The 13,736-nt window shown below is 38.8% G+C and overlaps 1 protein-coding gene across 4 annotated transcripts in view; it reads right to left on the minus strand.

Annotated features, from left to right (window-relative positions):
• GPR155 (G protein-coupled receptor 155) overlaps positions 1 to 13,736 on the minus strand; it is a 43,225-nt gene that overhangs the window by 13,318 nt on the left and 16,171 nt on the right. For all 4 annotated transcript variants that reach the window (XM_021668981.2, XM_021668980.2, XM_021668983.2 and 1 more), the window contains 7 exons: positions 12,559 to 12,714; positions 9,958 to 10,041; positions 9,203 to 9,320; positions 4,089 to 4,173; positions 3,903 to 3,993; positions 2,399 to 2,609; positions 1,464 to 1,568 (listed from right to left, as the gene is read on the minus strand). In XM_021668981.2, the coding sequence (XP_021524656.2) occupies positions 1,464 to 1,568; positions 2,399 to 2,609; positions 3,903 to 3,993; positions 4,089 to 4,173; positions 9,203 to 9,320; positions 9,958 to 10,041; positions 12,559 to 12,714 (850 nt within the window). The remainder of the gene's footprint in view (positions 1 to 1,463; positions 1,569 to 2,398; positions 2,610 to 3,902; positions 3,994 to 4,088; positions 4,174 to 9,202; positions 9,321 to 9,957; positions 10,042 to 12,558; positions 12,715 to 13,736) is intronic.

Raw genomic sequence — 13,736 nt, forward strand, 5'->3', positions numbered from 1 at the left:
TGGCCTCCCAAAGTGCTGGGATTATAGGAGTGAGCCACTATGCTCAGCTGAAAATCAACATTATTAATGAAGAAAATGACAGATAAGCAAAGCCTAAGGAGATTTGGGGAGGGAAAAAGAAATCTGCCAAATCAGATTACATGTTGAATTTGTTCATGGATTTTACTATTAGGTATATTGTGTAGGGAGAAAACAATAAGAAGAAAACCTTGGAAATTCTGATATAAAGAAACAATTTTAGAAAACAGACAGACACATAAAACAAAGACATTTTAACTGCCAGAAAGGGTTTCTTGTAAAAGGAAAAAAAAGTCAGTGAATGCTTGATCGCTGATATGTTTTCACTCCTTTTTATGGAAATGTGAATTCTACTATTATTTAAGATTCATTCCTTGCCAACAAATAGCAGCCAAATATAAATCCCAACTGAATAATAATAGCTACTACTGCTACTACATATTCTAATGAGCATTTTACTATGTAGACCACATACCATGCCAAGTGATTTGCATACATTGTTTCTTATAATCCTTATAACATCTCTTATATAAAAACATAATGCCTTTAGTAGTAATACTGTTGACATATGCCTTATCAAAAAGAGCATTTTTGGGGGTTCCCTTTTTAGTTTTATTATAAATAAGTATAATCCATGAAAAATGCATTGCAATTCCACGTAAGCATGTTCAGTTGTTTTGAGAAATTTGAAATTTAGGCCACAAATGTAATTCAGTCTCTTAGTCCAAAGGTTATCACTTTTAAAGGTGTTTGTTCCTTATTTTATAATAATGGCAATATTTAAAGCATAAAGGTTCAAAATATAATTAGAACTAATTAATTAGTTCTGGTCCTGGAGGATGAGAGTTGGAGGAAAAGTCTCAGCTTCTAAAACAAGAAAAAGCCCTCCTTCTTCCCACATCCCACCAAAATGCCCTTTAGGGCAAACTTCCTGGATTTGTCACTTGGGTTAAATTTATTGGAAAATGTGTGTATGGTACTACCTATTACTGCTTTGTGAGTACTTTATTATTTTAAGTGAGTATTCTATCTATGCACAATTATTCCCTATTAGTACTTTTTTTAATTGAGACAGAGTTTTGCTCTTGTTGCCCAGGCTGGAGTGCAATGGTGCAATCTCAGCTCACTACAACATCTGTCTCTCAGGTTCAAGTGATTCTCCTGCCTCAGGCTCCCAAGTAGCTGGGATTACAGGCTCGTGCCACCATGCCCGGTCTTGAACTCCTGACCTCAGGTGATCTGCCCACCTTGGCCTCCCAAAGTGCTGGGATTACAGGCATGAGCCACCGTGCTCGGCCAGCACTTTTTTGCTCTTAATTGAGAATCTATATTATATTCTTGGTGTTTTTAGCTTTTGTAGATATTCTATGTAGAGTTCTTTCGAGGGATAAGGATAAGGAATATTCTGTGCCTTAATCCCATCCCCATAGTCCAGGGGCACTTACTTTTCTCAAATGAAGGAATCACAGGCTCACTGGAGCTTGGGTTTGCTACTGGCTCTATTGATGAGCAGTGCAATTCACCATTTCCCATGGAGCAGGAGCAGCAACCTATATCAATCAAATAGTATGTGAGAGTAGAGCCCAACTACAACAGAAATGGACAATTTCAACACATGCCAAAGAAAACAAAACCAAACCCGCTCACATGCACTTCCCATGTAGCCTCAATAGTTTTCACATGGTATCCATCCAAAAGTATCCGAGTGCTCTCACTCATACGCAAAATATAAAAAAAACTTCATCTCATAGAGTAGTGAATGTGGCCCGGCATGGTAGCTTACACCTGTTGCTTTGGGAGGCTGAGGTGGGAGGATCACTTGAGGCTAGGAATCTAAGACCAGCCTGGGTAACACAGCAAGACTCTGTCTTTACAAAACACTTTGTAAAAAATAGCTGGGCATGTTGGCATGTGCCTATAGTCCAGCTTCTTGGGAGGCTGAGATGGGAGGATTTCTTGGCCCCAGGATTTCAAGGTTACAGGGAGCAATGACTGCACCAGTACACTTCAGCCTGGTGACAGAGCAAGATTGTTGAAGGAAGGAAGGAAGAAAGGGAGGGAGGGAGGAGAAAAGGAAGGGGAAGGAGAAGGGGAGAGGGAAAGGGAAAGGGAAATGGGAAGGGGACGGGGAAGAGAAGGGAAGGAAGGAAGGGAGGGAGGGAGGGAGGAGGGAGGAAGGGAAGGGGAAAGGAAGGGGAAAGGGAAGTGGAGGGGAAGGGGAAGGAGAAGCATGTATCTTAAATGTTTTGTTTAAGGGAAACTTTCTTGAACTCCTTTGAATATCATAAGTACTTGTCAAATGAAGAATCTACATCATAGTCAACAAAACTGCTTATAAAATTATTCATTTTTTAAAAAAATAAAATTAAAAAGATCATACTTGTTTCTGGAATAGAGCTTGTAAAAAGTTCTGGTTCATTTATTGGTGCTGGACTCTCCTCAAAAGCAGTATTTCCAGGCTCCATTGCTTTGTGGCTCTGAGACTGGTCAAAACCTTCATAGCTTCCTGCTTGTGTGGTTCGGTTCATGCACATGAGCGATACGCCAGCTATCAGGATGCTGCAGAACAGGGTGACTGCTGTGGTGATCATCTGCCAACATGAGAAAAAGATACCAGGCCACTTTTCACAACTTCATCTTGATAATCTTAGGGTACATTTTTGATGAACACTATATCTCCACCCATTTTACATACTCTAGAACAGTGGTTCTTTTAAAAAGGTAAGTGTATGCAAGGAATACAAGTTACTTGGAGAGAAATTAAGGTTTGCTTGTAGCCACACAAGGTTTTTAGATGTTTCTTTCATTGTACAGCAATTGGTTACCAGCACAGCCACTGGTTTCCTTTAAAAGGCATCTAAATGATTTCTTTCAGATGTTTTCTTTACTTCTAAGTTTCTGTTCACTTTCACGTACACTTCATGCATACTCCAGTCACTAGAGATGTTTTTATGTTAATGATATTAAAAATAAATAATTATAGCTAATATTTATTGAGCACTAACCAGATGCATAGTCTTATTATCACAAAAACACAATAAATTTCAAAATTGCAAAACAGAAAAAAAGAGTAAGAAATCAAAATTATGTGGAGAGGTTTTTTAAAAACACACGTCTTTGGACCCTACCCCTAAAGAATTTTGCAGGCCCCTTGGCTGGGTGTGGTGGCTCATGCCTGTAATCCCAGCACGTTGGGAGGCTGAGGTGGGTGGATCACAAGGTCAGGACTTCAAGACCAGCCTGGCCAATATGGTGAAACCCAGTTTCTACTAAAAATACAAAAATTAGCCAGGCACAGTGGCAGGCACCTGTAATCCCAGCTATTTGGGAGGCTGAGGCAGGAGAATCACTTGAACCCAGGAGGCAGAGGTTGCAGTGAGCCAAGATCATGCCACTGTACTCCAGCCTGAACGAGAGTAAGACTCTGTCTCAAAATAAAAAAAAGAAAAAAAAAAGAATTCTGCAGTTCCCACAAGCCTCCTACTCTATAGCTTTTCAAGCATACTTTTCCTAGATACATTTTATCCTGAAATTTATATTTATGATAGGATTAAGAGTCAGGAATTTGACCTTTATCATTACTGCTAACTTATTAAATGGTTTTAAATCAATCACTCTATTCTCCAATAGAGGAAACATAATCCCTCAGTGTGTTTAAAAACCTTCAATACGTTTTAAGCATTTAGAAATCTTCAACTAAAAATGGACTTAAACGTGTAAAATGTTAATGTTGTAGGTGAGACAAAGTGACATAGGATCACCAATGTGATATGCAATAAACTGAAATAGATTTTCAAAGTTAATTTTAATGTAAGTCTAGCAAGGCACATTAACAAGCTAAAGAGACATTCTCAAGAACAGAACTGCCAATAAGCTCTTCCCACCTGTTCTTTTCCATAAAAGAAGGCGGAGTCAATGCTATCTCCATTGTGTTTTCCGGTTATCAAAAGAACACCAACAAGGAGAGCAGGAATTCTGTAATCACAATGGTTATTAGGAGAGAAAAAGAAAGGGTGAATAATAACTGTGTATATGGAAACATGTAAGAAAACGGAGGACTACCAACTTACCCCCAGCCAGATATGATGATGATTCCAACAGGAATTTGTACCCTCTCTCGCTTTTTCAAAAGAAACAAAGAAATTGCTAGAAGTCCTGAGAACAAGAAAATTGAAAGAGAGACAATTACTCGACATTACTCAGACTTCATGGAACTTTATTTCCTTTTTATTTTTTCAAACCAAGCTTATTTCGTAGTAGTCTGTGTTTTTTGCTTTAGAATTTATTCCTTCTAAATAAATGCTATCCCCAATATTTTGAAGCAAGTTTTAATTCAAAATCATTCATGCTTTCCCTCATATATTATTTCTTTACTCAAATCTTTTTCGCTGTGAGGATTTATTTTCTTTTCTGTTTTTTGTTTGTTTTTTAGATATGGTCTCCTCTGTTGCCCAGGCTGGAGTGCAGAGGTGTGATCACAGCTCCCTGCAGCCTCGACTTCCAGGATTCAAGTGATCCTCCCACATCAGCCTCCTGATTAGCTGGGAACACAGCCATATGCCATCATGCCTGGCTAATTAAAATTTTTTTTTGTAGAGACAGAGTCACACTATGTTGCCCAAGCTGTTCTTGAACTCCTGAGCTCAGGAGATCTTCCCATCTCTGCCTCCCAAAGTGCTGGGATTACAGGCATGAGTCATTGCATCTGGAGAAGTATTTCTTTCCAAAAGCCCTAATCATTTTATTGTTTTGACTCATGTGTTTGGAATCTAAGTATAATGGAAAAACATTTTTTTTCTTTAGACAGAGTCTTACTCTGTCACCCAGGCTGGAGTTCAGTGGTATGATCTCAGTTCACTGCAACCTTTGCCTCCCTGGTTAAAGCAATTTTAATGTCTTAGCTATACGAGTAGCTGGGATTACAGGTGTGTACCACCACACCAGGCTAATTTTGTAATTTTAGTAGAGATTGGGTTTCACCATGTTGGCCATGCTAGTCTTGAACTCCTGGTCTCAAGTGCTGCACTGCCTTGGTCTCCCAAAGTTCTGGAATTACAGGCATGAGCCACTGGGCTCGGCTGAAGAACATAACTGAATATGGAACAATTGGAAAAATAAAAACACCCATCTCTTCTGGTGCTAAGAAGTATTGGCAGGCCCAACACTTTGGGAGGCCAAGGCAGGCAGATCACCTGAGGTCGGGACTTCGAGACCAGCCTGACCAACGTGGAGAAACTCTGTCTCTATTAAAAATAGAAAATTACCTGGGCGTGGTGGTGCATGCCTGTAATCTCACTACTCGGGGGGCTAAGGCAGGAGAATTGCTTGAACCTGGGAGGTGGAGGCTGCGGTGAGCCAAGACTGCACCATTGCACTCCAGCCTGAGCAACAAGAGCAAAACTCAGTCTCAAAACAAAACAAAACAAAACAGAAGTATGGGCAACTCTTACCCAGGTTATGTTTTTAGAAAACGCCTTATGTTTTTAGAGAATGCCTTTTAGAAAACGCCTAAGTGTAATGATAGTGCTTAATATAAACACACTCTGAATACAAACACAAATGTTTTGAAGTTCTTGAACTTTCCTTACAACATATATAATTATTTATTCAAGTAACATTTTATTTAATAAATTCTACATAGTTATAAGATCTCAGAACTTTAAAGTTGAAAGAGACCTCTATTTTAAATTAGCACCTTCATTTTATAGATGTGGAAATGAGGGTTTGCCCAAGTCATATAGCCAGCAGAGGGCAGAGTGGGACTAGAAACCTAGTCTTTTGACACAAGCTAAATTCTTCGTTTCTTGAGTCAGTTTCTCAAACTCAGATTTGTGGACCCCTAGGGTGCCTAAGACATATTCTTCAGGATCTGGAAATTTCTATGAGAAATGTTAATTTTTTTTTTTCAATGGTAGTCCTCTGTGTATCCACCTTGTAACCAACGTGCAGTCTCATGATTTCAGAATTTACATTGGGTTTATTTTTATTTATTTTTGAGATGGGGTCTTACTCTGTTGCCCAGGTTGGAGTGCAGTGGCACAGTCATAACTCAAAATTCTGGGCTCAAGGGATCCTCCTGCTTCAGCCTCCTGAGTAGCTGGGACTACAGGCCTGCACCAGCATGCCCAGCTAATTTTCAATTTTCAATTTTTTTTTTTTTTTTGTGTGTGTGTGAGATGAAGTCTTGCTTTGTCACCCAGGCTGGAATTCAGTGGCACTATCTTGGCTCACTGCAACCTCTGCCTCCCAGGTTCAAGGAATTCCCTGCCTAAGCCTCCTCACTAGCTGGGATTACAGGCACCCGCCACCACATCTGACTAATTTTTGTGTTTTTATTAGAGACAGGGTTTCACCATCTTGGCCAGGCTTGTCTTGAACTCCTGACCTCATGATCCACTGCCTAGGCCTCCCAAAGTGTTGGGATTACAGGCGTGAGCCACTGCGCCCGGCCTAATTTTCAAATTTTTTATAGAGAGAAGGTCTTACTATGTTGCCCAGGCTACTCTTGAACTCCTGGCCTCAAGCGGTCCTCCAGCCTGGATTTCCCAAAGTATTGTTATTACAGGCATGAGCAACTGTGTCTGTCCAGACCTTATATTGGGTTTCATATTAAGTTTGAGTCAAGTGAAGGCCAAATGATATTACAACACACAGTCCAAATGAAGTGGTAGTTTGAAGAAAGAAAATCAGTAAGATAACAAGGTCAAAACCCCACATACAGAACTAAAGGCAAGACAAAAAAGCTATAGCAATGAGTTCCATTTTATGTTTCCAGCTGTGATTTACATTAGCAAAACAAGATCCTTTGTCATATTAATTTATGTTGCTAATTAGAATTACTGGGTTTGTAGTTTTGTTTGAATAGAATCTGTGAATTTGCTTTGGCTTTAGAATTGGATATTTCTATGAGAAATTTTAAGCTGTAAAGAATATATACCTAGATTTATGATTGTACAGATTAAAGAACACTGTGCTAGAATTAATATAAATTACATTGAGGTGCTTGAGAACTGGTTTTCTTTACCACTGCTCCTCCCTCAATCCATTTGTACACTGTATAGTTGCAGTGCCAGGGAAGCAAGTAACCAATCACAAAAGGGTGCCGTCTGTGTTACAGCAGCAAAGGCAGTCTTCAAAATTCTAATGTGCATCACTCCAGCCTTGTGAAAAGAACTATATACAAACAGGTAGAATCCAGCTAGCCCTGGATCTCTCACTGAAGAAGCTGGGAGAGCTTCTGCCTAAATCAGTCTAACTTTTTGGGTCTATTTCTCAGTTTGCAAAATGAAGGATTTAAATTAGACCAGTGTTTCCTAAGGTGTAGAGATTATAGATGTCACAAAGGTGAAAATGTTTTGACTGGTTATACGTTTATTTTATGTACATTTAAAAAAATTAATTAGCAAATGAAACCTGGGATTTTATTGATATAAGGCATAACTGATTAAAGTTAAAGAAAAAAGCAAATCAATTTTAAGGAAAAAAGAACAAGTAGTATGTAGATATGGTAAAAACTATGAGGATGGTATGAAAATGAGTAAAACTAAAAATGATCAAATGGGATGACTTAAAATGACATTTCCAGGTCTAAAATTCTGCCATAGCACAATAATCTGATAGTTAAAGGGCACCTTTATTAGGTTTAGGGAATTCAGAACAACTTATTTGAATGGATTTTGCCATGCAAGCTTGAGGAGGGTTTCAGAGAGACTTAGGGCCTTTAATAGATTGATCCAGTTGCTGCTCTCTTATTCTGATTATAAAGCTAACCTGAATAACCCTAAAGTTGGTCCACTGATATTCTGAAATATAAAGTCTTTAAGCTCTTTTAACTTGACATCGCATAAAAACTCATGCTATGCAAGATGCATTTGCCTTTAAGAAGCACAAACCATCTTCTATTTGTGCTGAATTTTTCATTCTGTGAGTCCTCACCACATTGTTGCTTCACTTCAAAAGGCTGTTGATTGAGATGGGACCTGCTTTTGATCCTGAAAGCATGAAATCAAAGGTCCATCCTTTGCAGCCACTTCCTGACACCTGCCTCCTACTATTCTACTATTTTCCTTCATGTGCCATTTTACAGGTTCAAATTTGTAGGATGAATATAAAACAGCCAGACAGAATTTTTCACAAACATACCAAAATGTATACATCCAAATAAATATTACACTTCAACACAGCAATGTGCTAGAACATTTCGAGTATCATTTTTGGAGCCAGTTGAAAGGAGAAACAGTCTTTCTCATTAGGTCCTTTTCTATTTCTATGTCTTTTTATTCCCCTAGTTTTCTTGTTCTCATATTACCTCTAATCCTTCTATTTAATAACACAGTTCCATTTGTTTAGTGCCTACCATGTACCAGACATAAATACTCACATTTCATTCTGTCCTTAAAATAACTCTGTAAGGTGCTGTAACCCAATTTTACAGATGAGGAAACTGAGGTTTCAAAAGTTAAGTAGGCCAGGCACAGTGGCTTACGCCTGTAATCCCAGCACTTTGGGAGGCCGAGGCAGGTGGATCACAAGTCAGAAGTTTGAGACCAGCCTGGCCAACATGGTGAAATCCCCCGTCTCTACTAAAAATACAAAAATTGGCCAGGCATGCTGTCGCAGGCACCTGAAGTCCCAGCCACTCGGGAGGCTGAGGCAGGAGAATCCCTTGAACCCAGGAGGTGGAGGTTGCAGTGAGCCGAGATCATATCACTGCACTCCAGCCTGGGTGTCAGAGCGAGATTCTGTCTCAACAAAAAAAAATAAGGTTAAGTAATCTCCATGAGGCAGAGCCAGAGCCAGAATTTCCCTGTTCAGCAGGACTCGATAATAAGCTCTGGAACACACCTCATGCATCTTGCCCATTCCCTCCTTTCTCCATCTGCCTCCAGTGTCTACCCTGTTGCTGTTGTCTTCAAAATGGAGCAGCACTGCAGCAGCCTAGAGCCATAGGCCCTGGGGAAAAGGACCACATGACTGGACAAGGCCCTGAGCTCAGGCAGGAATAGAGTATATTAGGAAACAGAACTCAGCTTTGCCGATGGCTTCTGTGAGTGGGCTGATCTGCTTCAGTGCATGCCTTGATCCTATACTACCAGACTTCAAATAGATTACTAGAAGCTCAGGTCTATTAGGAATGGGGTGGGATGGGGAACAGGCCTCAATTTTCATTCATAATCCAACTCACCTGTCCACAGGTAGGTGCTATAGAGGGAGCTGTACAATAGAACAAACACCAAAATTTGTCCAACAAAATTTTTTTCTTTAACAAAATTCCATATCATCATTCCAGCACAGACAATAGACTAAGGAAAAAATTATTAAAAGACTTTGTAAATAGATAAGAAAACCATATAATTCAATACTGTAACAGAAAATTCCAATTAAGCCAGCCATATTCATGTTTCATTCACAACAAACATAATTGTTCATTTAAAATTTTTTATGAATAATTATCAAGTATTCCATACTACTTATACTAAAACTTCAAGCTTTATGTTAAAAATCCTTTTTATACAAAGCCTTGGACAATATAAATATTCAATTGAAACAGATGACTACATTTTAAATATTAATCTTATACCTGTATTTAGTAATGGCTTAAATTAAAATTGCTAAAGTTCCTTCCATTATAATCTGAGACATGCAAAGATTAGAAAAATAAGATTGTGAAAGAGTTCAATTATTAATAATTCAATTGTTCCTATTTAAAAATGCAAAGTTATCATTGAATGTAATTATTAGCCTCAGCTTTAGATAGTTTAAGACATTTTGCAATATTAAATATGTTAGGCACATACTAATTGCAATCAAACTGTAATTGACTGCATTTCATAATACTTCTGACTTTATAACTGAGAAAACCTAGCAAAGTTATTATTCCTCTATAATAGAATAATCCATGAGAAAAACATAGCTCTAAATATCAGTAGTTTTACTAACCTGAGCAATGAGTAAATTAGTTGTAAGCATATGAGGAAGCTGTTTATATTTCTTGCTCAAAAGAAGAATAGCCAGAGACCAGATCTTGAAGACAAAAGGTTCAAACGTTACTTATGTTTCTTAATCTTTATAATCACTAATTAAATAACATAATAATTAGCTTCTTTAAATAACCCTCTTTATCCTGGTTCAGAAAGAATTTCCAATATTTAATCTGTCTGGTTCCAAAAAGGTAAATTATTATAGCCAATGTAAAATAACAAGCATGGAGAGATCCCATAATAAATTAACTCTCCAAAAATTACAGAGAATTTTTTTTTTTTTAAGACGGAGTTTCGCTCTTGTTACCCAGCCTGGAGTGCAATGGCGCGATCTCGGCTCACCACAACCTCCGCCTCCTGGGTTCAGACAATTCTCCTGCCTCAGCCTCCTGAGAAGCTGGGATTACAGGCACGTGTGACCATGCCCAGCTAATTTTTTGTATTTTTAGTAGAGACGGGGTTTCACCATGTTGACCAGGATGGTCTCGATCTCTTGATCTCGTGATCCACCCGCCTCGGCCTCCCAAAGTGCTGGGATTACAGGCGTGAGCCACCGCGCCCGTCCCAAAATTTACAGAGAATTTAAGAACTGATATGGCCAGTCATGGTGGCTTATGCCTGTAATCCCAGCACTTTGGGAGGCCAAGATGGGCAGATCATGAGGTCAGGAGTTTGAGACCAGCCCAACCAACATGGTGAAACCCCATCTCTATTAAAAATACAAAAATTAGCTAGGTGTGGTGGCAGGCACCTGTAATCTCAGCTAATAGGGAGGCTGAGGCAGGAGAATTGCTTGAACCCAAGAGGCAGAGGTTACAGTTAGCCAAGATCATGCCACTGCACTCCAGCCTGGGTGACAGAGCAAGACTCTGTCTGAAAAAAGAAAAAAAAAAAAGAACAAATGCCTTGGCCGGGCACAGTGGCTTAGGAGTTCGAGACCAGCCTGGCCAACATGGTGAAACTCCCATCTCTACTGGGTGTGGTGGCACATGCCTGTAATCCCAGCTACTTGGGAGGCTAATGCAAGAGAATTGCTTGAAACCCGTAAGGCAGCAGTAGAAGTGAGCAGAGCCAAGATCATGCCACTGCACTCCAGCCTGGGCAACAGAGGGACACTCAAAAAAAAAGAACTAATGCCTTGACCAGGGCCATGTTCTAACTATGCCTACCTCCAGTGTCTAGGGTGGGACACAGGGTCCCAGACAACTATTCAGGAAAGGAGCTTTAGTGGGAGTTAGTTATAAGTTATATTAAAACATACATATGTTTTAATATAAGTTTTTTCTATTTCCACCACATTGGCTCATGGGATATCTAAATGCCAGGCTGTTTCACTTCAAACAACACATAGCACCCACCTTTAAGATTAATCATCTTACATTCTCATGTTTTATTCTTTTTGTGTGTGTGACACAGAGTCTCACTGGAGTGCAGTGGTGCAATCTCAGGTCACTGAAACCTCTGCCTCCCAGGCTCAAGTGACTCTCGTGCCTCAGCCACCCAGGTAGCTGGGATTACAGACGCACACCACCATACCTGACTAATTTTGTATTTTTGGTAGAGATAGGGTTTCTCCATGTTGGCCAGGCTGGTCTTGAACTCCTGGCCTCAAGTGATCTGCTGGCCTTGGCCTCCCAAAGTGTTGGGATTACAGGCGTGAGCCATGGTGCCAAACCACATTCCTCATATTTTAAAGGATTGGGTTTCCATTGTACCTACATAGTGGCCAGGTAAGTATCCTGGCTGACTTCCTTCTTTCTTTCCTTATTGCCAACTGAAATGTATATGGTCTTTTTCCCCACTGCCCTGTAATGAATGAGTGTAGTAGATTTTAAGAATATGTGACAGAGGTGGAATTTCTTTAAAATTAATCACACATTTATTTGTTACCAATATACATATTCACACCCCATCTCCTTTCCTTTAACTGTACACATTGCCTTTTTTTCAGCCGGAATATCTGTAGTTTTACTAACATGAATTCAATAGGCCATTTGATCTGTAAGATACTCTAGCTGTCATATGCTTAATTATTTAATTTTGAGCTAGATATATTCGATCTGAGAAGTAGCCAAAAGTTTCATTAACATTAAATAGGCTGTTGGACTTGATCTCAAAGATCCCTTCTGACCCCATGATTCCCATGATTCTAGAACAGCTAGGAATTCTATAGTGATTCATCATTTGCAGAATGCTTTTCATATATATTATTTCATTGAATCCCTTAAAACACCCATGGAAATACATAAAATTATTGTCATTATTTTACAGCTGGAAAACAGAAGTTTAGAGAGGTTAAGGTGACTCTACAGAGACATATAGCTAGTTTGTGAGAGGGCCAGGAAGAAAATCCAGGTCTGACTAAATCTCATGTCTTGTCTGCTATAAAACTCTAACTCCCAAATGGAAAGATGAAACTCAGTTAATCGGAAGGCTGATACTATATTTTATGAGCAGGCTTTAGCTTTCTGAAACTAGATTTTTAAATTCCTTTATTACCAATCTATTCTCAAAACTCATTCTGTGGTTTCCATTTATTTTGGCATGGCAACGTACTTACCAAGGAGATCAGGCTGACAATACTTATATCAAAACTAACATTCTGGATGGCATATGCCAATGGCTTAGGGTCCATAGTGGGAAAGGTCAGTAACCAGGCAGAAACGTACATGATGGGAGCAGACACAAATGTGCTTATCACCATCCCTGAGGTTATCTGCAAAAATGAAATCAAACAGAGGAGTTACAATCTCAATTAAATAATATTTTAAACTTTAAATAACCAGGGAACACTAAAGCATTCTAAAATAAAAATGAGAGTTAGGAAAGATATTATAAAATCCAGCATGTTATCCAATACCATACTTTCTCTTTCTGAGAATCCTTAACAGAAAACACAATTAAGTTACCTTGGCTCCTCTTCCAATCTATGCTTAATTTATATTTATGCATAATAAATACTAGAAATTCCACTATTGATGGTTATCTTCTAGGTTCTAGAAAGTAAACCATAGCAATGAGCTAAATCAACCTATCTCATAAACTATAGGGCAAAAAAAAAAAAAAAAGGAATTCAAAAAGAAAAATTACCATGCAAATATTTATTTTACAGTTTAAATAACCAGAATTGACCTCCATTAAACAACTTAGTTCCTTTTCATTATATTTTAAAATCATTTACTCTGATGCTATAGATACTATGTACAATACATTTAGACACCGTTAATAATTTGGTGTCAATTGATTTTAGCTATTTGTTACAGTTAATTATGTGGTATTTTGCATCTGGTGCTTGAAATTATCAACCAATAAAACGACTTTTTTTTCTTCAAAATTTCAAAGTTACTTTTCTGTAAATAATTTTTAGGTTTCAGTATAAGTACAGAAATAAAATAACTAAAACCAAAAAAGACGAATAAAGAAGGTCATGGCTGACTAAAGATCCCAAATTAAATGACTGTTGTTACATTGTTACATGATGCCATTCCTTACAATGAGGTAGCTTATAGACATCAAATTCTTATACAAAACAATGTTGCTTGCTCTGTCACCCAGGCTGGAGTGCAGTGGTGCAATCTTAGCTCATGGCAACTTCTGCCTCCTGGGTTCAAACAAATCTCATGCCTCAGCCACCCAAGTAGCTGGGATTACAGGCATCTGCCATCACACCCAGCTAATTTTTGTATTTTTAGTAGAGATGGGGTTTCACCATGTTGGCCAGGCTGGTCTTGACCTCCT

Source organism: Aotus nancymaae, unplaced genomic scaffold (genome assembly GCF_030222135.1).
Source record: "Aotus nancymaae isolate 86718 unplaced genomic scaffold, 86718_ANA_hifiasm-v0.15.2.pri h1tg000008l, whole genome shotgun sequence".
NCBI classification, from domain to species: Eukaryota; Metazoa; Chordata; class Mammalia; order Primates; family Aotidae; genus Aotus; species Aotus nancymaae.